The 24919-nt window shown below is 42.4% G+C and overlaps 2 protein-coding genes across 14 annotated transcripts in view; one reads left to right on the forward strand and one right to left on the reverse strand.

Moving 5' to 3' along the window:
• The window catches only part of itgb8 (integrin, beta 8), an 18522-nt gene extending 16920 nt beyond the window's left edge, over positions 1-1602 (reverse strand). Inside the window, exons 1-2 of the mRNA XM_061810136.1 lie at positions 1150-1602; positions 97-182 (exon numbers count right to left, since the gene is read on the reverse strand). Of these exons, the coding sequence (XP_061666120.1) occupies positions 97-182; positions 1150-1234 (171 nt within the window). The 5' untranslated portion in view covers positions 1235-1602. The remainder of the gene's footprint in view (positions 1-96; positions 183-1149) is intronic.
• Positions 1-24305, forward strand: part of LOC133495494 (transmembrane protein 196) — a 25448-nt gene extending 1143 nt beyond the window's left edge. Inside the window, exons 1-10 of one of the 13 annotated variants that reach the window (XM_061810749.1) lie at positions 9677-10250; positions 12837-12972; positions 13063-13131; positions 13227-13429; positions 14302-14563; positions 14804-15089; positions 19845-19901; positions 23223-23358; positions 23447-23573; positions 23633-24305. In XM_061810749.1, coding sequence (XP_061666733.1) covers positions 14880-15089; positions 19845-19901; positions 23223-23358; positions 23447-23573; positions 23633-23732 — 630 coding nt within the window. In that variant the 5' untranslated portion in view covers positions 9677-10250; positions 12837-12972; positions 13063-13131; ... (1 more) ...; positions 14302-14563; positions 14804-14879 and the 3' untranslated portion in view covers positions 23733-24305. The other 12 variants (XM_061810441.1, XM_061810521.1, XM_061810358.1 and 9 more) reach the window with 12 other exon arrangements.
• The last annotated feature ends 614 nt before the right edge of the window (positions 24306-24919 follow it).

A 24919-nucleotide genomic window follows, 5' to 3' on the forward strand; every position in this document is an offset into this window, starting at 1 on the left:
GGGTGGCGTACAAGGCGAAAACAAATGCATCATCCCAGGAATGCCAGAGACGCACGACTAAGTAGACAATTTTTTTTTTTTCGACACATTCCATACCTCTTGGAAGCACCAGGAACACTGCGGTCCACGTCTGAGGCACTCTTTGCAAGACGTAATCAGAGCAGATGAGCACAAGTTGTCGCCTATAAGGGAAGATAGTGACAAAAGAAGGGAGAAGAAAAGAGAATTTGCATATGAAATGGTGCGTGGTGGTTATATATAACAGCAGCGGAGCCTGGCTGGATGATTAACGCTCTCGTGGACCATTTCGACGATGGAAGGACAACTTATCATCTTGCACGAGCCACTTCGGTCGCTGTGGAAAAGCAGTTAAGCATGGGAACAGGTGCCCCTCCAAAAGGCCACATGAGCACAGTACGTGAGTCAATCAGTTCACGTTATACACACTCACGTTTTAAAGGAGCCAGACCGTGGCATTTAGTAAGCACTATTTAACCAGTCGTAATATTCCTTGGGTGACTAAAGCTGGCATTAATGATTCATTGAGATGATGTATCTGCTGAGATCACTTTTTTTTTCATGATGCTCGATGCTCAGAGAGGGGAATGTAGGCTAGAGAATGCCTGCAGGTTGAGGAACACATCTAAAATGGCATTATGACCCAATTATATCAACATTTAACAGGCAGCAGTAAATAATTCCCAATCATCTTGAAAATATGAGAGTATGGTGGGCTTTCTTGCCTCTTGGCTCTCTTTTTCTTATAAATATTTCATCTGTGGGATTCGTTAGATCTGCGTGTATGTAATAGCAAGTTTTCAATTTACAGGTTAATGAAGTAAATACGTTATAACACATAATAAAATGTGTTCAGATGTCATAAATGGGAATAAAATGTGTATTGCAAACATAATCAATTCTATATTTTTTCAAAGTAAACTAATAAGTACAGAAAATAAAAATAAGGTCATTCGAAAATATGATAATATTAATAATAATTTAATTTCATAGACTCAACCCCCCACATCAAGCTGAAAGTGCAAGTGAAAGTGATGTAGGTTCAAGCAATGCTTACAGGGACACCGTGAGCAAAATGTAGCTTAATTGCAAGATATGATAATAATTGGACCCTAATGAGGCCCCACTCACCCGGATGGGAAGTTCCAGCGCAGAGAGCCACGATGAGCAGGAGACACACAGGGACGCTGCCATATGTGAATGGCCAGGAAGTCATATTATCCACGCCGGGTGGGTGAGCAGACGGAGCGGGGAGGCTGCGTGGACTCACTGCTGGGAGTCTGGAGAGCGGGGACCGTGCGTCCGCCGCCTCGCCAACAAAAGCCGGGAATGGCGCACCGAGCCGCGGCGCATTGTTCCTCGGCCAATAACCCTCTAATCCCGCGGAGGTATTCACATCCTTCGGTTCCAATCAGCTTAGAGGCGCGTTCCCTCGTGCAGCCCCACCACCGGGAGGGCAGGTAAAGAAACGGCTTTTGTGCGGCTACGGTAACCCCCCGCGCCCACCCCCTCTCCATCCACGCAGTCCGTCGCGATCGAGCCGGGGCCGCGGTCCACACACTGATCCCAAAAGAAGTGGCCGCCGGCGTGCACCAGCGTGCTGACTGGACATGCCGAGCACCGAGCGAGTTATAGCCGCTGGACTGACTCAGGTAGGCGGTGCCATGGCAACCAGAGAAAGAGAAAGCGAGAGAGAGGGAGAGAGAGCGAGAGAGTTGCAAATTAGTAAATGACCTTTCACAATGACGTCATCCCGCGTTGAAAACGATTAAAAAAAACAGCCCAATGCAAACAACTGAGACAAATTGCTCGAATGGTAAATTTAGCCTTCTTATCTGTCACCTTAGTTGGAATGCGTCACTCGAAAATAAGATGGTGCGTGGTTTAAACTGCCTACCTTACACTTCAACAGATGAATCGGTTCACTTTGGAAATTCGAACAGAGTTATTGCAAATTAGCTGACTTTTCTAATTGCGCCGATTAACTGCACGTTTTTTTTGACAAGTAAATAGCTATAACTGCTGTCGAAGTGACATGGTGTTGTTTTGTCAAATTACTCCAAAACATTCCAAGTAACCATTTTACATAAACCCTACAAAAAATGTCTTCATGTCACCCGTTTTGGTTGAAATTGGTTCAGACTGTTTCTGTAAAAGCTCTCTTCCAATGAACTCATCAACAACTATTTACAATATGAGTTCGAATGATCATTGTCACCCACAGGTTCTGAATGATTAATTACTTTTTTTTTTTTTTTAAAGCAAATTAAAGCAATGAATCTTTTTGGCAGCACAAGGCCGGACACATGTTTTTGTAGTTGTTTTCAGTTCAAGTCAGCTGTAGTCAATCCCCTTTCTACCACCGCAGTATCTTGGCGGCTGTATTTGTACATGCATCACGAAATACAGTAGTCACCGGTTATGTATTTTTCAAAATGACAGTAAATTTGCAGTTCCCTCTGTCTACAGTAAGTATTTGACTCAAAACTGATGGTAATAAATACAAAGATTTTTTTTTTATCACTGGAAAGTGTAACCTTTGTTTACACTTTGAATTCTTTCCCTGACCAAGCTTGCAGCTCGATTTATTTGTATTTCACATCAGATAGTCACCACCGAAATGAATCAAATTCTTATTCATCTTTTCCAGCCCTCCTACCCCCCAAAAATAAACCTAGCACCACAATTTTTCTTACTTGTTTTTAATACAGAAAAATAGCAATGTGTGGTAAAAAACATGGACAACACACACAAAAAAGGGAATGTGAAGAAATAACTGGTTTCATGGAGTTTAATTATCAGTGCATGTTGGGACATGCCAAAAGTTAGAACCCTGCAATGTTGCATAGGTGCCTTAAAGGGGCGTGGCCTCATGAGTGACATAAAGAACATGGCCACTTCGTCTTTTTTGTGTGGATCTGGATGTGAGTTTTGACCACCAACTGCTTGTGAGTTTTTGGCCATTTTTATCAAGCAATAAATGGCTGAAAGGGGATTAGCAACTGTAGCTCTCCTCCCCCCAATGTGAGGGCGTTACAGTATTTTCATTTATTTGTCACTCGCAGATAGAAGCGACCCTACAATTGACAAAGCAGTAGAGAGCTTAACATTTTATATTGAAAGACCAAAATGCGAAGCCAAGCCATGCTTTTTTCATCTAATAATCTTTATCTTAACACGTATGCAATATTCCATAGATGGGGTAACATAAAAATCTTCTACTTAAACATACCGTACGTAAAGAGCATGCAACAATACTCATCAGTATTTATTCTTTCTGGTCTGTGGGAATAACAAATCGCAATCAGGGTGTCTTCTTCTTCTTCTTCTTAATGATCAGTGCTGCCTGGCATGTTGTGGCACAATGCGGTACTGCACTCAAGACGTGCAATCCCAAAATCAGACTCACCTGTATACAGCACAACCTGTTAAAAGTGATCCAATGAGCCACATTGGAGGCACGAAGCATAAACTTTGTAGAAGTCAAAAATAATGTGCATTTTTCTTGAAATGTTCACCGGCTAGTCACTAAAACATCTGTCAGATCAGAATCTACTGTAATGGATTGTCCATGTTTGACACAACAGGGGTATATGCAGAACTGGTGTGGTGCACTCCAGCTGAACTATGGCCTCAGATTGAACACTTGTGTTTGTATTGCTTCTTCTGGGAGCTGTTTGACAGAACCGAGCCGAGCGCTCCTGTGCGAGTGTGTTTGAAGACGTGCGTGTTGGGGTTCCGGGACGGAGTGGTGGGGTTCCGTGAAAAGCCGACTTCTTGTGAAGGGGGTTCACATGTTGGCGCTCCAGTTGTAGGAGGAGCAATTTTTTTTTCTTCCTTTGGTCTATTGTGCTCAGATTCCAATGACATGGAGTAACCTTCGCTGGCTGCTCTCCTGAGCGGGAGCCAAAAAATGTCCTAAACAAGCAGGAGAACGGCAGCTGCGCACCGACAAAAGACACAATCCGGAGCCCGCCATCTTTGGCATGATCAGTGGGGTGCGGGGAGGGGATGGGGGCTCATGTTGGGATTGGCCCGCTGCCCAAACTCTGACTGCGAGCGTGCCGACGGTCCCTGATCGATACGCGTCCGTGAAACAAACACACTCAAGATAGTTCCTTATCTGGTCTGTTTGGGCCAATGTCGTTCACAAGCCTGGAGCTGGGCCTGCTATGTACTCATCCACTCATTAGCATAATTTGTTAAACAGGAATTTGAGGGTGGGGGGTAAGGGGGGTGGTGCCATTCTTGCTACTCCCGCAGTCACTTTTGGTTATGGTAATAATGCAAGCCAGCACCCTGCTGCATTTACTTGACGACTGAATGAAAATGGGAGCTTTTTATTTTCAAAATGTTTTAAAACTTACTCTCACATGCCAAGAAAACAACTATAATAACATGCGTGGGTCTTGGTGTAAACATCTTGAAATTGGCTATGATGACCCATCTCTCAAATGCACATTCTATCTCATGAACCTCTTCTTCAGTCGGATCATATTTGGTCTTCCGGCGCGAGGGTGGTCAAAATATGGATCTGATCTCCCCAAGCACAAACTTGATAATGGACTCTTGTGTAAACATACCCCTGGCCTCGTCAATACTGGTCAATGTCAATATGATGGAGGTAGATCCTTGTCATAATGATGACATTAAACACTCTTCTCCAACCCTTCCTGCCTCCACCTTTCCAGCCCCCCATTCACCCTCCTTTGTTTGTGTTAGCAGTCGGCTAAGCTTTCCCTCACGCTGGCCTGCTCTCATCATCCTCCCGCCACACAAACTCAGTACACATCGACGCCGGCACACAAACACTTGTGAGCATCCGCATTTGAAGCTCTCCCCCTCTAGCACCTGCCCACCTTCCCTTTCCATACCCCCCCCCCTTTCAAAGTTGAATCCTCTCGGTGATTTTCTCTCTGAACTCTCTCCCACGCTCCTTTCAGCTGCAAACTAGATACGCCGATGGGAGGACAAAGTAGGGGTTAGTGGTCAGATGGGAGCAAAGCAGGGATTCCCATCTATGCATAAACACACAGCAGCCACCAAGAGTCAAATACAGATGTGATGTTATAACACTGACATATAAAGTGACATACTGTATCATATTATCTGACACGCATATCAAATACCTATACGTATAGGGAATACATCATGAATTAATTTAGTACAACAATACTCAATAAAGACTGACTTTAGACCAGCTTTAGGTCCAGACCCTAAGGTTTCGGAAAAGGCCACTCTCATCTATTAAGATGCAAATATTCTATTTAAATTGAGTAATTAATCAAGCACATCAAACTGTTTTAAATGTTACTATTTGTAGCCATTTATGCGGGAGATTTAAATAAAAAAACTTAGTGTGATGTTGAGAATTGCATTGTAATGCTTATGTAATAACCAGGTCACATGTATACGTTGAACAGCCTGCTACAGCTACTTCGCTGTTTTGAATGTGACAGTGGGAACTTGAAACCAAATTTCAGAATACGGACTCACTTCAGCCTGATCAGGAGCTTGCGACGAGATGCCTATTGAAAAAAAGTTTGTGAGTTCTTGTTATGAAGTTTAATTGGAGGATTCCACGAGTAAACAGATAACGTGCTGTGTATCATGAATGGAAGAACGCTGGAAAACTGTAAGGAAAAGATTGTAAGTGTGTAAGTGCACAATTGGAAGGAATTCGGGAATGGAAGTGAGTGATGCCCCTGACCTCTAATGTGGCAGGTCATAGCTCTGCATTCTGAACAGACCTGAGCGCTTAAGGTTTTTTTTTCTACACTGACATCTTTTACTTGCCATCTCAATTTATATACACTCCCTTTTGAAAGTAGAGGAACTGTGTGGCTGAGGATTTATTATCACAGTTTTTTTTTTTTTAAATCTAGACTGCATTTGTGTTAGACATCAAAAAGCTGAATATGAGACGGTACAAAAATTCATGTTTAATTTAATGGAAATTACATCTGAACAGATGTACAAATTAGAAAATAGCACTGTAGCTGTAGCTGAAGTATTGGATACGTCAGACTTAATACAGCAAATCATTTGTTTGCATAACTTGCGTTAAGCCACTGACATCACCAACCTCCTACATCCTTTTCTGATACTTTTAGAAGATGTCATGGTTGCCTCCTTCCCTTTTTAGATTCTTTTAGATGTTACACATTCAGGTCTTCTCTGTAGCACCGCAACATGTAAAATCCACTCTCTACAGGGTTTAAGTCTACTGACTGACTTCCTCTCCCTGCATCTCCTGAGCTCCTTTATTGTCTTGAACGTTATCTTTTCAGGCATTATCTCACTGCAAGATGACGGATCTCCAAATCAGTTTCATATTTCTCTTTCAAGTGGAATACAAACAGTTTCTGTAGACTTCCAAGTTTATTTTGATGACGCTGTCACATGTTGTGCCAGAGAACGTTACTTAGGCCATCGCAGAATAAGCCGAGGTCATGACATGACCTCCACTGAAATCTACACTCGAGCCTTTGTGTTTCAGGATATGAGCAGATAACTTTCTTTATCCAAACATTAACCTTTCCGCCACTTCGTCTTTGCCTCCTCAGTCCCAGATTTATTAATTGGAGGATCAGTGTCATCAACAAACACACCCATCAGTCCCATATTCAATTGTAAAAAATAAAGGCCTTGGCCTCACTGTTTCGATACTTTTGGAGGCGGGTGCGTGCACGCTGCGTCCGTAAAGAAAGCAGCAAAAGACATACCATTAAGTCGAATGTATGCGCAATAAATCCACAGCTGCCGGGTGAAAACGGAAAAAGCATCGGCTTTATTGCCCTTTCCTAGCGACAGATAAAATATGCCATAAATACCACGGGGGTGTTATTGCTCTTGCGTTCTGTATTAATACTCATAAAATATGTCCACTTGTTCCTGTAAAATTTTGATTTGTCGCACCCTTGTTCCTCTTTACCTATATTGAAATCTCGGTAAAATAAATACAATCCAAAAGTTGCAAAGCCCAGGAGTTATTATCCACATAAATACAGCCCCTCTCTTAACAATGATGCTATTTGTACACGTGTTTTTCCGCATTCAAACTGCAATACCTTGAAGTCGTGTGTGCGACCTCGTCAGTCAAGTGTCAAGGTTAATACACGAACAAGATACATTATTATTTTACTTGTTCACTCCCTGGTCGGGTGGAAGGATGTTAAAAGGATTTGAAATGCGCTTCCCTGGATGAGGAGAACATAAATGAACACTTTGTTTGTGGCTTAGCGGTTGAAAATGATCATTTAGGGGTTCCAAAAACATCCGCCCTGTGTACGTAAACCGAGGAAAACCCCGTAATTGCTGTCATGTCACTGCTGACATTTGTTTTCTCCGTCTGTGGCGTTGTGGCGAAATACATTCATGGCGAAATGTAGGTGGAATCGTGCACCTCATGCGACCGCAAGCATGACTCCTCGACCACAGTGACCTGTGTTTTTTTTTTTCAATTTTTATTTTTGTTTTGTTTGAACAAACTTTTAGCCCTGGGGAAATTGAGTTTACGTACACAAATGGCAAACCCGGCCCTTTAAACGCTTTTTGTCCTTCTGAACTTCTGACTTGAACTTCGTCCTGGGATTAAAAAAGTCGTTTAGTTGCAAACCCGGAACATAATAAAAGTCCTTGATCTGTTTAGTATGAAATGAAAGGATGAAATCCCCGGAGCGCTTGTTCATACATTACCCTCTTCGTGCCCGTTTTAACGCACCATGGAGTCGCGGAGAGTCCCTGAGTTTCTCAGCCACATCCTGGGTGGCAGCTGCTGTGAGGTGTAATTCTGTCAAGGCCAAACAGAGCCGCGCGGCTCTGTGCCAGCCCTCAATATGAGATAGAAGGAGAAAGTAAAGCAGAAAAGTCACCAGTTTGTGGTCCTGGGGCCCAAATGTCTGTAATCAGGCGGAGAATACATTTTGGATGCCGGGACGGCGTAACCGTCACGTGGTTGGTGGTTTGGTCTTCTTTTGTGCACGCACAAATAGTGTACACAGTGTTATTCTGTGTGTGTGTAACACGACCAGGCAATCACGCTGAAATCTTCCCCTATCTCCTTTCATCCAGTAAAAAGTCTTGCTGATAACTGATGACTCCTTTAACATCCGAGTTGACCCTTACAAACAGGAACTGTACATTACATAACCAGAACAAAAATTTGCTAAAATGACTCTTGTCAAGGTTTGTACATTAAGTACCACTTCAAAAAAATACTTTGCCAAGTACCACCAATATTAAAATACAATGGGGTAGTGGGACAAGGTGTTTAGCAAAAACGAGGCCATGGTTTTATTCCTAAAGTCTAATATTCACAATTTGAACACTAACACTGCACTTCCAAAAAAAGTCATATGTGGGAGGTGGGGGGGATTCCTTGACAGACATACATAATGTAGCCACATAAAAGTTAAATATAAATCATACTTCATTTAATGTTTGAAAAAACAGTTCCAAACGATAAAATGAAAATGTATTGTAGTTAAAAGTTAAGTACAACTGAACTGGATTGAGGGAGAAAAAATAGAGCCAATTTAATATCATGCACAGTTTGAGCATTTAATTCAGTAATTCTTTCATGTACCATATACTTTTAGAATCACTACCCCAGGAAATTGAAATGATTCCAGAGTGGAAAACGTCACCATCATAAACCTTTACTAGCCTTGCATATTACTTCAATTTTGCAAAGTACCTTTTGAGGTGCGGCACAGTGGCTCAGCTGGAAAGCGTTGACCTCACAGTTCTGAGGTCCTGGGTTCAATCCTGGACCCGCCTGTGTGGATTTTGTATGTTTTCCCCGTGGCTGTGTGGGGTTTTTCCAGGCACTCCGTTTTCCTCCCTCATCCCAAAAACATGCAACATTAATTGGACACTCTAAATTGCCCCTTAGATGTGATTGTGAGTGTGACTGTTGTCTCTCTTCATGTGCCCTGCAATTGGCTGGCAACCATTTCAGGGTGTACCCCGCCTCCTGCCCTTTTGACAGCTGGGGTAGGCTCCAACACTCCCGCGACCCTTGTGAGGATAAGCGACTAAGAACGTGGATGGATGGATGGATGGCTATCTTTTGAGGTTGAACTCCCTAAGTTAGAATGGCCATTCCAGTTTGGTGGTCGTACTGCAATGAATAATAGTCTTTGTGAAACAACCAAAGAGAATATTTCCTTTTCTTCCAAAATGATCTCAAATCCCCAAAAATAAATAAATATCAAGTCACAACAAAAAAAGTACACAAATTCATTAGGAAATGCTTTCAGTTTCTTTGACCTTCCTGCTCGTTTCCTGCCTCCCCGATAGCGGAATAGCAGATAACCTACATAGTAGCGGGCTGATATCAAGGACAGTCAGAGCTGTCAACAATAACTTTGTTGTTTCAGGCCAGATAACAAGCATCGTATAAACACAAAAAAATACAAGGAAGCAAGTAATAGTCCAAATTTGATCATCCGTGGGCTCTCATGGGAAATGTTTTCACAAAAGTCCCAGAATAAACTTTGTATCATTACTTTGAGGAGGGAATAAAAAAGGATCTGACATCACGGGTGCGGTGTAAATACTGGATGGAGATTTATGAGTCCTGGGATGCACTGTACCCTCTCAGTCTGTCTTACAGTAGACTGGGACCCGACTCGAACAACAGGTCCAGTAAGCCATTACATCACCTTTGCAAGTGCATGTGTGTGCACTTGAGCATTTATTTGTCCAAGTATGGTTGATTCTGTGTGGCTCTCCCACTCCCTGTGCGTCATTCCGCGCTATGTCATCGCTCGGCAGAAAGTGATTCTTTGTAGTAGACTTGAAAAGATCCATGTGGTCTGCAACATTTCCTTGCTTTTGTCCTCAAAAAAAAACCACACAAACACACGCACAAGCTGCTCAAGTGGACTTTGGACCACGCTGCGGTCCTATGGGAATGGAGTTGTTTTTCCTTCCTGGTTGTTCCGGTTAAGTTTGTCATTCAGTAAAGTTTCCCGCGTGGTAAGGTCAGGTCACATGAGGCGGAGAATGATAATGCCCAGGCGTCGCACCTCGGAAACACGCAAATCCTATCAAATGAACGGCGACTGTGTTCCTCATGTAACAAGATTAAGATTGCAGGCAAATGGGGGAAGTTCTTAACATATTCCGAATTATTCCTTCATGAAGAAAGTCGCACCTTGTCTGCGCATTTGATAATGAGATGCAACATTTTGAAACATGGGTAAACAGTCTCCTGAATACTGTCGGTGAGTGAAAATAGTGCGTTGACATGTATTGTTAAAACTCAATAGCTGTAATGCTTTGTTGCAGATGGAGCTGGTCAGCGCTGAAGTTAAGTTTGTGTTTCGAGTGATTGCATAATGTTGTTGAATATTGTTACTCTAAGACATTTGAATTAGAGTTTAGGAGGATGACATCACCATTTTGGTTCCTCAGTGCAATCACAGACTTTGATGGGCACAGCAGATGATGTGTCTGTAAAATGAGAAGTGTTGATGTTGATATGCACCAGTATACCAGTATATATACAGTGAAGAAAACAAGTATTTGAACACCCTGCTAAATTGCAAGTTCTCCCACTTAGAAATCATGGAAGGGTGTGAAATTTCTATCGTAGGTGCATGTCCACTATGAGAGAGATAATCTAAAAAGAAAAATCCAGAAATCCCAATGTATGATTTTTAGCGATATATTTGTGTGCTACAGCTGCAAATAAGTATTTAAACACCTGTTACAATTCTGACCTGTTCGTTTGCCATTAAAGCTCCACCTCCACTCCATGTATTATCCTGAATCAGATGCACCTGTGTGAGGTCGTTAGCTGCATAAAGACACCTGTCCACCCCATACAAATCAGTAAGACGCAAACTTGTAACATGGCCAAGACCAAAGAGCTGTCCAAAGACACCAGAGACAAAATTGTACAACTCCACACGGCTGGAAAGGGCTACAGAAAATTTGTCAAGCCGCTAAAAAGGTCCACTGTTGGAGCAATCATTAGAAAATGGAAGAAGCTAAACATGACGGTCAATCTAAATCGGAGTGGAGCCCCATGCAAGATATCACCTCGTGGGGTCTCAAAGATCCTTAGAAAGTTGAGGAATCAGCCCAGGACTACACGACAGGACTTGGCCAATGACCTGAAAAGAGTTGGGAGCACCGTTTCTAAGGTGATTGTTGGTCATACACTAAGACGTCATGGTTTGAAATCATGCATGGCATGAAAGGTTTCCGTGCTTAAACTAGCACATGTCAAGGCCCGTATTAAATTTGCCAATGACCATTTGGACGATACAGAGGAGTCAGGGGAGAAAGTTTTGTGCTCAGATGAGACCAAAATGGAAATTTTTAGTCATAATTCCACTAACCTTGTTTGGAGTAAGACGAATGATGAGTTCCATCTCAAGAACACCATCCCTACTGTGAAGCATGAGGGTGGTAGCATCATGCTTTGGGGGTGTTTTTCTGCACATGGGACAGGACGACTGCACTGTTTTAAGGAGAGTGTGACCGCGGCCATGTATTGTGAGATTTTGGGGAACTACCTCTTTCCCTCAGTCAGAGCATTTAAGATGGGTCACGGCTCGGTCTTTCAACATTACAATGACTCGAAGCACACAGCCAGGAACATCAAGGAGTGGCTCCGTAAGAAGCATATCAAGTTTCTGGCGTGGCCTAGCCAGTCTCCAGACCTAAACCCAATAGAAAATCTTTGGAGGGAGCTGAAACTCGGTGTTTCTCAGCCACAGCCCAGAAACCTGTCTGATCTAGAGAAGATCTGTGTGGAAGAGTGGGCCAAAATCCCTCCTGCAATGTGTGCAAACCTGGTGAACAACTACAGGAAACGTTTGACTTCTGTAATTGCAAACAAAGGTTACTGTACCAAATATTAACATTGGTTTTCTCAGGTGTTCAAATACTTATTTGCAGCTGTATCACACAAATAAATAATTAAAAAAAGCATACATTGTGATTTCTGGATTTTTCTTTTTGGATTATCTCTTTCACAGTGGACATGGACCTACGAGGAAAATTTCAGACCCCTCCATGATTTCTAAGTGAGAGAACTTGCAATATAGCAGGGTGTTCAAATACTTATTTTCTTCACTGTCATTCATGTCATGTCAGTAATATATTTTTTGCGTTTTTAAAGTTAGCGGTGGTTTCGGAACTGCAAAGGATTCTGTCAGACAGAAACTATGTTGACATTGTGGCCACATCGTTAGCTTTCGCTGCACGAGCTAATAAATTTTGACAATAAATGTTTCTTTTGAAAATATGATAATGTTTAGGTTAGACACTATCAGGTATGGAGATGTACCTGGGGAAAAAAATCTGAAAATCCCTTTAGTATGGCACAGTATTGTTCTCCACCTCTGCAAACTGCAACCACAGTAACAAACACCTTCGGTTGTTAAATTATCACCTTCCCCACAGTGTTAAACAAATGTGTGGTGCCTCAGTAATAATAACTAGCAATGATTAATAAATGAATGAACAATGGCGTACCTAGTGGTTAGCACATCAAAAATAAGACTCAATTAATCTCAATCTAATTCATATTTTGCTTTCGCGGAGTCTGTTGATGACTCACACTATGAGATGGCGTCCTCTAGTGGGCTTTATTGTCAAACAGGACTGGACACGTGTATCCAAAATTCTTGCTTCCACCTGAATGACATGCTGAAAAAAAGGAATCAAAAAAGTTCGAGGTTTCACAAGTTTTGAGAAAAAGAGGCAGGGTGGCCCGTCATCTTTATGTGTATGGCAACCTCCAGTGGGGGTGAATCACGCTGGCGGCCCCTCTGCTGACGTTGCCGTTTCCTCCACAGATGGAGGCCGAACAAGAGGACGGCGGCCTGGCGCTTTCAGTGGACGAGCTCCTCGTGAAGGAGGCACAGATCCAATTTCACTGAGATGAGAGGAAATTTAGAGGCCACTGACTCTGCACTGGGACTCTCTTCAACTGTATGTCAGTGTCTGTGTGTGTGTGCGGGGTCATAGTGGTTCCTGCTGTGGTGTGTTTAATACTTTATAAGAACTCTGTTTACTTTGCAGAGCTGCTGCCAACACAGCAGATGTGACTCAGATGCTGAGTACAACTCTGGAAGTAGATCCCAAAACACTGTGCGGATATTTTTACTGCGACAACGCAAAATGCAGCACACATTTTAGACAGTAGCTTACGCCAACGTTATTTTTATTTTTTTATTTTTTTGCAGAACTCAGCTTTTCAAGACTAGTGAAAATGTTACGACGGCAACAAAAGTCAAAATTTTATCCATTAGATTTGGATTGTAGGTAGTCAGAGGGTAACCATAAACGTCAAAGTCGGCTGAGACAGCCACCAGCTCACCTGAGACCCTATTGAGGACAAGCGGTAAACCCGATGGATGGATGGATGGATGCAATTTATACATTAAAGGTAAGAATCTTTCTTACATTTAGTCATGGAATAGATCTTTTGAATCCATGCTTTTTCCTTAGTGCCGCCAAGGCCTTTAATGGCGGCCTTATTGAGTGCAAAAGATCACCCACAGCGTCTGCAACGTTGTTAGGAAGTAGTTTTGACTTTTATCGTATCCAGCTAACAAGCACTTTTAGTTTTACAAACGACCTCAGGACGTGTGTAATATAGGAAGTTTCATTGATTATTTTTTTTTTCTGCAACGGCCCCTCATCTACGGTCGCTGCATGGCCTCTGTACGGTTTGCATGATTGTGCCCGATGCGAGTGTGCCCGGCTGCAGGGGGCTGGGGGAGGTGGGGGGCACTTATCGCTGTGCAGGATTTCTCCACAATCCAATAGATGTCACAAGTGTTGATGTCGCAACTTTCCGACCTTCTTTGGTGCAAAAGAAGCACCAGCTGGACGGTTGTTTACTTCAGAAATGTTTGTATACTGTAACATAGTGGTTGAAACTGCTAAGTGCAGTAATTTAATTCTGGCAAAAAGATATTTTTGTGTGTTTACCAGAGACCAACAAGTATGTAAATAATGGAACTTCGCCCACATTAATTAGCGATGCACTCATTTCATTGCTCAGACTTGTCTGGCTCAACCGGCGGCATCTGGAGTACACAACACTCACATCCACCACGGCACGAACACTAATTACGGCGATCATCGCGGCTCACTTAGCAAACAGTCATGCAACCAATGACTTGAGGCTGTCACACCTACGCCGACACGATAGAAACAAAGTCAATCTCTGACTGGGCTGCGGCCTCTTTGCTTCATTTCCCTCCTCTGCTCTTGTGGGAATGATGATGGATTTTTATTCTCATCCTCCTGCAGCTATTCCAGACCAGCTTTCTCATGACTGTGAGTCACACTGGCAGCAGATGGCAACTGGAAACCTTAAAAAGGCCCTCAGGGGACACCGTAGCCCCTGGCACCTCCTGCTAACTCCTTTCTTTAGCCACTTAACTGGAAAGAAGTTTATATCTTCAGTAGCTGCGCTTAGGTTACTTGCAGCCTTTGGCTCACTCGTAAGGTGTCAATGATTGATTTTCCACTCTTAACAAACTCCTACAAAAGTACTCTTTTTCAATTAAAAGTAAGTTTATCTATATTAAATTTTAAAACAGATATTATGTATTCTCAGAACACAATTTATTTTTGATAGTTTTGCCTTATTTACGTTTTTTGTTTTTTTTAATTAATGTGGTTGGATGTTTGGTAGTGGTTGGAGGGGTTGTAGGTGCAGAATGGCAGCCCCACCTTTGTCTTACTGAATGAAAAATGCATGAAATAGGAAGTAAGTTTAATACCGTAAGTCCATCATCCATTTTCTTAGCCGCTTATCCACACAAGGGTCACAGGGAGTGCTGGAGCCTATCCCAGCTGTCAACGGGCTGGAGGCGGGGTACGCCATGAACTGGTTGTCAGCCAATTGCAGGGCACATAGAGACAAACGCCCGCACCTTTTGCATGTTTTTTGGGATGTGGGAGGAAACCGGAGTGCCCGGAGAAAACCCACGCAGGGACGGAGAGAACATGCAAAATCCACACAGGCGGGGCCGAAATGGAACCCAGGACCTCAGGACTTTGAGGCCAACGCTTTCCAGCTGCCGCCTAATACTGTGAGTGTAATGTATTATTGTTTTTAATATCCATCACCATATCAACTGTCATGAACCTCCGGTGCGGGGCTGGGCCGAAATGCAGGACTCCAAGACGAGGACATGATGTTAGGCGTAGTTTTTATTCAAAGCTGAGGTCATACACGGTGTAAGCAGTCCGAGAATGCACAGGTACAGAAACGCTAGGCGAGGCAGGATCCAAAAGACATGCAGCCAGGTCTGATGACTAGGAGACAAACTATGAACTCGGACTTGACTATGAAACATAAATTAAGACAGGACTAAACTGAGAAACACTGTGAGGAGGATACCTCAACACTACACTATTTTCAGTGGTGGAGATTCTTACTGTCAGTGAATGCCACTCACTAACTCAGGGCACAAAGAACTGGCAAATGCCAGGGACAAAAACTCCAATTTAAATACACAGTCTAATTACAGTTGCAATGTGAAACAGCCGTGAGCGGTGACAGTGTCACCGCTTAGAGCAGTGGCCACACCCCTCTTGGCCATGGTCCAGCCTAGCTCATGACAATCAACAGCCATAGAAAGGATGCATCAAACTACCTACCTAAAAACTGCTCAAATATCCACCACTTAAAACATTTTAACACTTCCACATGCATGCAATTCGTCAGCCCATCTATGGCGTTTCCCATTATGTGATACCGTTTACCTAGTGGACTTAAGTGCAGTACTCCTCAGTAATCCTCTTTGTTTTATGTTTAGTTTGGCAGTAAACTTCAACTGCAAGTGGCGTCAAAGAGCTCAAACACTCTCTTTTTCTAAAAATCTGTTTACTAAATAACTTGTTGTTGTTAAGTGAATAAAATTGAGTGCATCTCCACCATGCAGTGCTCTTATTTCATATTTGTGCTTGCAAGTCAGAGCAAAAAAAAAATAATCTGAACTGATTTATCTGATTAAGATGCTGTCATGAGTGGGGCTGGAGCACTGCCAGGAGGGGCAGGGCCTGGTCACCGTTCTGGGCGGTGCCACCTCTGGCACTCGTCACAGCTGTTGCGCAGTCGGCACGTCAATTGACGATGTATTTATGCTGGCGTTTTAATCATGGGCATTTGCCAGTTCATTGAGCTTGCATCGGGTCACCGGGTCACCGGGTGTGGACTCTGTTTCTGAAATAAAACCCACTGGACATTATGCCTTTGCCTCTGAGTCCTGCATTTGGGTCCTCCCTCGCACTGATGGCTCGTGACAGATGCAACTATTTTGTATACTGTATAGCATGTCTTTTTTTAATATAGCTTTTGGTTTAACTGAATATAGAAACATTTGATTTCTTCTGTGTAAAGTACATTATGGCAAATATTCACGACCACCCCAGTAGCACAGTGATAAAAATAGATAAACCCATGTTTTCAAACTTGTTGGCTATTATTGGAAGTGAAAATACTTTTCGTACTTGTGCAGCCAGTAGATCTCATTGACCTAAAGGATTTTCGACCACGAGCACTGAATACAAACACATTGCATGAGTCAGTATACAGTAAAACACGCCGCTCTGTGTTCTTTACAGGGGACTTTTACCCTCAGGACAGTCAATACTGTAAGTTGATTGATCAGTTAAAAAGCCAGCCGTGGCATGATAAAAAGATGGCGCCAAATCCAATGTCTCCACGCATTGATTGTACACAAGAGAGATAAAGCTGGAGCCAAGTGTGATTACTCAGGGAAGTCTGCGATCATTTGGGGCCTTTCCCTTCATCACCCACGGTTGCTAAAGCAAAATAAATTAAAAAGCAGGGATCTCTGTCGTTATATCACATAACTCCCGACAAAACATTAGCATCTGGTCATTAGAACGCAAATAGGTCAACAGAACAAAAGCAAACCAAACTCAGTAACATGAATCATAAGCATAAGAGGAGTATACCAGTATACTGACCGACTGTTGTTTGCATTCTTCTACGAATGCCAGAATAATGTGAGTTATCTGAGCCCTAAAAATGTTTAGAACTGCTCATATTAAAATTTCAAGCAGTTAATATTACACAACTATGATCCCAAAACAGTTTAGTTTCTTTTATCCATACAGATGTGGCAAAGACTCTTCGTAGCTTCCATTAACAACCCAGGCTAAACTCAGCTCCTCAACAGTACAAAGCTTGTCTCTTCGATGACCCGCATTACTTCATCGTGCATCTTTAAAGCCAAATCCCACTTAGAAACGACTTTCGTGTCATCTTGTGGCATTCCGTGGGCATTTCAAAAGAGCACTGCAAATAGGTGAATTTTTCAGCAAATAGCCGGAAATAAGTTCCATATTTAAAGGAAAAACTAAATAGGTGATTCTGTGACTAGTGAATTGCAAATATGCATGGTGTTGGTAACTCATCTCACAAGCCAAGTCATCATTTAAAATGCATGGTGTAAATGATTTAATGTGGATTCGTTGACGACGCGTGCGTGCGCCAGTCTGCGGCGTGCGCGTGCAGCTTGAAGTCGCGTGGACGTCACATGGTTCTCATCGCATCACTCCCTGCTTCCGTCAAGTCTTGCTCCGCATTCCTTTCCCCGCTCATCTTCTTCGGGTTGCACTTCTTGTGCACTTTCTCCCCTCACTATTACTTTTGAGCAACTCGACGCAACTTTGTCCGGTTCCGGTCGTCCGCTCGCGGCGGACTCGTCCTGCCGGAGGGCGGAGGAGAGATGCCCCGGGAGGGATGTGCTCCACCCGCAAAATTCTGTGGAGCCTCGTGCTGTTGTCGGTGGTGGAGGTGGGCCTGGGAGTGGCGAGCATCGCGCTCGGAGCCGTGGGCATCGTCTGGGTTCGGGGGCAGCACAAGCCGCAGCAGGGCGACGCTTCGCCGGTGTGGAGCGGACTCTGCGTACGTGACTTTCTTACTTTAAAGTGGGTGGGAAGTGAGGTGGACTGAAAATAATCATCTTTTTACAAGTTCCGCTAAGAGTATGGCTTCATATTTAAGTGAAGAAATATCTCATTTTATGTTTTATAGTAGATAAGACATTATCGGTAGCTGGAAGTCGTTCTGCAAACTTTTAAAAAGACAAAAAAAAATGTCACTTCATACATTTAATTCCTCTTACATCCTTTCTAGATTGTTTCATGTTCTCCCTTCAACTCTCAATATATAAAAAAAGTGCCTTCAGTCATTCTCATTAATATTAAATGTTCTCATGCTGTTGACTGTCTGGAGGGGAAAAAAAAAATCTGTTGAAATTCTTAATATAGCCATCTCCATTTATATGGAGGCCATCATTATGCCATGTGATGTAAAAACATTCAGATAAATGCAAAACCTAACTATTAATTTTGAGTGTGGAACAAACCCAGTTGTCCCTCAGGTGCACTGCGAATTGATTTGAACAGAAATTAGATGGATATCTAGTCGGCCTGTGTGAGGTTGAAGGGGATGGGATAAAAGTCATATCCATCCCCGCTAATGACTTGAACCTTATTCGCTTTCCCACTATCTACTTTTTTTCACGACTAAACATTGATTGTGGCGATCCGATCATCTCTCATGAGGATACTATGGCAGGGAAATGCTCCGTTCCTGTCCAATGCGTTGCAGTTAATGTGCTTCAATGTGTGGTTCGTCTAAAGATGGAATATTTGTTTTATTTATTCATCACCCTCACAATGTTGTTTTGGCAAGAGTGTGCAGGAGGGAGCAAGACCTGCAGCACATGCCAGGAGCCCCCCTGCCGTTAATTGGCAAAGATAGCCCGACATGACTCAGAGCAGGTCACTTTGCTTGTTTTTTTTGGTCTTCCATTTTTACATCCTGTGAAGCATGGAGGTGCCAAGCATCGTTTAGGAGCAGTTGTAGATGAGGCCAAATACCTCTCTGTGTTAGCACATAACTGTTTTGCTTCTGGTAGTATGGAAAACGATGACAGGAAAAGCCTACTAGAACATCCGATCTGATTTGAGGTTATTCAGAGCCGCGTTAAACGGTCGAAGCTGTGTGCCGACTCCCGTTTAACATGATTTTGAACGTGAAAGTTTATTCTGAACACAGCTACATCCCATTTATTAAAGGTTGTGGATGTTGGTGAAACTACTTTATCTCAGTTGTGAAAAACTCTCTTTTTTTATGTCAGAGAAACGGCTTGTGCAGGCTTTTTAATATTTACGAAAGAGAAGATTTATATGATAAAAGGAAACTCCAAAGATGAATAACGGACACTAAAAGGAGCGGGAAGCCGAAACGATTGGTCAGCAAGCTTCTTGAGTCATTTTCAAGGCAGCCATTATCGTTCACACTTTCAACAGCTATTAAGAGATTGATTTGATTGCTGAATTCATTTGCGTAATATGTAATGAATTGCTCATATTTTATTAGAGGGCAAATTCCATTTCCGACTGCAAATTTTATTTGGATGTCAAATAACTTTATTGGAAGTTCTACGGCAGATTTATAGAGAGACTTCTTATTCTAATGGGCATTTCGTTTTTAATGTGTGACTGTTTTGTGACATGGATGCTTGTGATGTAACCCTTTGCCTTACAGTGGAGAGGTCCTGGGTTTGAATCCCCGCTCCACCGCCCCTCTGAGCACATGGTGCCACATTCCAAACACATGCAGCTTCCATTCATCCCAAACTATCGATTGGTCATCACTGCGAATGAGTTTTAATGGTTGTCTACGTGTACCCTGCGATTGGCTGGGGCCAATAAAACAACCCCCATCCCCACCCCCTCCAAAAAAACTCACTAGAGGAGCAGTTTTGTGACGTTGACTTTCAAATGTTGTCACTCTTTTTCAGTTTCTGCTTTGCGGGATGTGCGGAGTGTTGTGTGCTCGAAAGAGGACCGGACTTACTGTAAGTACAGTAATCTTTCGTTGAATACTGTCTTGTGCCTAATATATGCCGATTTCTCTTTGGATGGAGACTATTTTTGCCGCGGCAAACAGGAAGAGGACTCCAGCAGCTTGACACATGGGGAGTCTTGATTATTATTTCATGATTTTTAACCCACTTGTATCTCTTGGTTCTTCGCTGGCTATTAGCCCTAATATTCGACTGTACACAGTTTTCGGGAGCAAACTCAATGCATTAGATTTTCAAGAGCATATGCAATCTTCTTTAACAAGTTGGTATATTATTATGTTGTTATTTTTTCCCATGAGATATATAACATATGCCAGTGGGTATTGTTATAGGTGTCTCTCGACACTGTTTGTGTGCAAATATCAATTCCTTAAAGCATTACATCGCTGCCACATAGATGCTATTTGTTAGCTCAAATATGGCATTCCCCATTATGTGTTATCATTAAGCTAGCTGATTTAAAAGCAAAGTTATGCAGATGTTTTAAATGCACAACGTGTACCGTAATTTCTCGAGTATAATGCGTCCTTAAGTATAATGCGCACCTCCAAAGTTGACCTGAAAAATCAGGAAAACCCTTCTACCAATGTACAATGCGCACCACCAATTTGCTGCTATCCATATGCTCAAAATATTAGGAATGATCTGTATTTATATTTTGTTGGGTTTTTATTTGTATTGTTTTTCAAAAACTGTCTGTACAACAATCATTAATAATTCGGCTCCAATATGTAGCATCTTTCATTATGGCATCGGGTGGCTAACAAGACAATGTGAGCTCAAACTACGTAGAAACGAGCATAATGGGCAGATTTAAAAAAGCGAGCATTTCAATTGTGTGCTGTCTCCCGTCTTTTTTTTTGTTTTAATATAATGTACTCATTACTCCCTTACTACGTAGTTTGCGCTCATGTAGTTTTGCTAACGACCTGAACCCATTGACCTCTCGTTGTTTTGACTGCCGCGCTGCTTCCGGGCTGCTTGCGTCAGCGATGACATATTTCTTTTAAAACCGGCTGCACAACTAATCGTCGCAGTCGACATTTTTTGTCTTACTTTAAGTTAAAACCAACTCACGGGCCGTCGTTCTGAGCTTTAGTGCAGGAGCAAAAAATACGCTACGCTAACGATCGTAAAATGTGAAGCTCCCCAAGGAGGTCATAGAACTCAGGTTGATGTTGCACATTACTGTAACATATATAAATGTGTACCATACGACATCTTATGTCATATCGAAATGTATATGTATTCCTTTTTTACCACTCTATGTACCTGTATATTACTATACAATGTCATTGTATTTTTTATTTTTCATCCATACCTAAATATAATGCGCTCTATCAACTTTTTGAAAATATTTTTGTAAAAAATTGCGCATTATTTTTGATAAATTACGGTTTAGTTTGACAGCAAACTTTCACTGGAAGGGCCATTCAGCACCTGGAATTTTTTCTTTTCTTTTTTTTTTTAAATCACTCTGTCAAGCTGCTGGTTGCTGTGAAGTGAGCTGAGTTGAGTTCACTGCCAGCTTACAGTGCTGGAACCTCAATTAGTGCAATGTTACATCTCCCAAAAAGAGCATAAAATCTGCTTTACAAAAGAGAGTAGCCGAGGAAGACAGTTAAAACGTGTGTTGTCCCTCCATGTGCGTACGGTGTACTGCGTGCTGTGCGAGAGACGTCTGAGGAAAGCAGAGGCGGCAAGCAGTCACCTCTCCTCTTCTCTTTCTGCGTCTCTGTCAAGTCCTCGTCTTTCGTCGCCTTCCACTCCGGGTGTCGGCTTCTCTGGCTCATGATGGATCGGTGTCAGCACATTGGCAAAGAGACCTTTCCTTCACCCTGTACCCGGCTCCATTTATTGCCGCTTTCTCCGTCTCTCGCTGCCAAGCATCTCTCCATCTCTCCTCTCATTTCAATAATCTTTCTCTCCCGGTCTGTTTCCGCGCCTGCGGGCCAATGATTGCATTAGCTCGGTCGGGTTCCGGACTCCCGCCAGCCGCCTTGCGCACCTTGCAGGGTAATGGCTGAAATTGGAGACGCGCTTTTCAATGTGGTTAAAGGCCGTGATGGCACCTCTGCTCGCAGCGGTGACACAGAATACAATACTTTGAAAATCAACTTGACCTGATTATTCGACTTGGCAAATAAAGGATGTGCAGTCATTTCACCCTCATATCTGGTTGGAAAAAATGATTGCCGTGCTTGGATTCCTACCCAGCGTGATGCCCTAGATTTTATATGCATGCATTTACTGTAGATACAGTGAAGAAAATAAGTACTTGAACACCCTGCTATATTGCAAGTTCTCCCGCTTAGAAATCATGGAGGGGTCTGAAATTTTCATCATAGGTATGGCATGTCCACTCTGAGAGAGATCATCGAAAAAGAAAAATCCGGAAATCGCAATATATGATCTTTTAATCATTCATTTGTGTGATACAGCTGCAAATAAGTATTTGAACACCTGAGAAAACCAATGCTAATATTTCGCACAGTAGCCTTTGATTGCAATAACAGGTCAAAAGTTTCCTGTAGTTGTTCACCAGGTTTGCACACATTGCAGGAGGGATTTTGGCCCACTCCTCCACACAGATCTTCGCTAGATCAGACAGGTTTCTGGGCTGTCGCTGAGAAACACGGAGTCTCAGTTCCCTCCAATGATTTTCTTTTAGGTTTCGGTCTGGAGACGGGCTAGGGCACACCAGAACCTTGATATGCTTCTTCCAGAACCACTCCTTGGTTTTCCTGGGTGTGTGCTTCGGGTCATTGTCATGTTGAAAGACCCAGCCATGACCCGTCTTCAATGCTCTGACTGAGGGAAAGAGGTTGTTCCCCAAAATCTCACAATACATGGCCGCGGTCATCCTCTCCTTAATACAGTGCAGTCGTCCTGTCCCATGTGCAGAAAAACACCCCCAAAGCATGATGGTACCACTCCCATTCTTCACAGTAGGGATGGTGTTCTTGGGATCGAACTCATCATTCGTCTTCATCCAAACACGGTTAGTGGAATTAGGACCAAAAAGTTCCATTTTGGTTTTATCTGACCACAAAACTTTCTCCCATGACTCCTCTATATCAAATCCAAATGGTCATTGGCAAACTTAAGACGGGCCTTGATATGTGCTGGTTTAAGCAGGGGAACCTTTCGTGCCATGCAAGATTTCTTCACTGTACGCTTATAAAAGAAATCGAATAACACTGTTTTTAACATATTCTTCAACATTCTGATAACATAAAATAAAGATGTATGCTTGGATCCCCCCATTGGAAGTTCTTATTTTCTTTTTTGCTCTTCTTATCTGTCCGGCAGATGATTTTGTTCTCCGCGTGCTGCATCTGCGGTCTGATCGGCGGCATCCTCAACTTCCAGTTTGTCCGCGCGCTCAGTAAACGAGCGGATTCCATGCAGTCCGTCCACCTGGCCGCCATGACGCTGGCCTGTCTGGGTAAACCGGAAACAATAGCGTGACGGCAACGGCGCAAATGTGCAGATTTCTCCAGTACGTAATTTCTGGTTTCCTGTCTCGTCTGTAGGGATCTCGTCTTGTACGTTATCCACGTGGCTCACCTGCCGACTCGCGAGCTCTGAGCAGCAGAGGATGTTTTTGGAGAGGGAGCACTCGCTGCACCATTCGCACGAGATGACCGAGAAGGTAGAGAGGTATGCCTTCCGATCGCATAGCTTGCCATATTGATATAATCCAGGCGTGTGTTCAACAGGACGTCCTGGACAACTCCAGTAATGGCATCCCTCAGATCTCCTACAATTGACACGGCAGTGCCTCACTTTGATGACAACTTTGAATATTTACTGTCATAGCTACATAAAGCATGCCCGTAAATGCGATGAGGTACAACAATATCATCCAAAGGAGGTGGACAGAATATATTGAGGGATGGATGGCTGGAGTTCATCTGACCAAACCAAAGAGGAGGACGAATAGACATTTTAGTATGAAATATTTATGTGACATTATCAAACCTGCTTTAAGTTAATAAGCAGACTGGATTGATTTTTTAAAAAAAAATATTTTATTCATAGTGCCTCAAAGGAAGTTATTTCAGCCTTCATCCTAATGTGGGTTTATGGAAGGACAATTGTGAGTCACTTGTTTCAAATGTTATGCTATTCAATGAAAATACATTAAAGGTGCACAATACTGCTTGGAAAACGTTCGTAGCATTAGGTACACTTGTCCAATCTCGTCATTAGTTGAACAATATCATTAGAATAACTGTCAGTAATTTATGTAAAACAGTGGGGGCATTTTTCTATTTGTTTTTTTTTAAATCATATTGAATAATCAGAATATGTTTTTATTCCAGTACTCTAATTAGAAAGTGAAACTCAGATTTTGGACTCAATACAAAGGTAAATATTTCATGATTTAGATAAGGGATGGATGAATGGATACATTTACATCTCTCTCTCTCTCTCTTCTCTCTCTCTCTCTCTCTCTCTCCATATATATATATATATATATATATATATATATATATATATATATATATATATATATAAGTTGCTACTTGGCCCTCTGAAAAGTAATATTCTGTTTGAGTGCACAAAAACAATTTTTATATGAGTGAACTTTTTTACTTTTAATTTAATTTATTTATATGCACCCGTAATGATGGTAAAATGATAAAAAATGATAACCTTATTCTTCATCAAAAACCTGTCTGGCAGTGTAAACAATTTAATATCATCCATCCCATGGGCAAAAATATATTTGATGGCAATAACATCGGATCTAGATAAGATAGTGCAGGCACTGTATGGTCTATATCAGAAATAAAGACAGTAGGTCCAGCATATTTTTGTATAAATGCTTCTTATCAAGTAAGTTAATAAAACTGCAATACATTGAATGGATTTTTTTTTTATGTGTGTGTGTGTCAAGGAAAAAACGAGAGAGCCCAGGTTACCCGAATGATCCTAATGTGTTTCCGTGGGTGAAAACAGGATCCAGAATCAATGATCATGTGTTGATGAACGGCTAGCGC

This window comes from Syngnathoides biaculeatus, chromosome 1 (genome assembly GCF_019802595.1).
Source record: "Syngnathoides biaculeatus isolate LvHL_M chromosome 1, ASM1980259v1, whole genome shotgun sequence".
Classification (NCBI taxonomy): domain Eukaryota; kingdom Metazoa; phylum Chordata; class Actinopteri; order Syngnathiformes; family Syngnathidae; genus Syngnathoides; species Syngnathoides biaculeatus.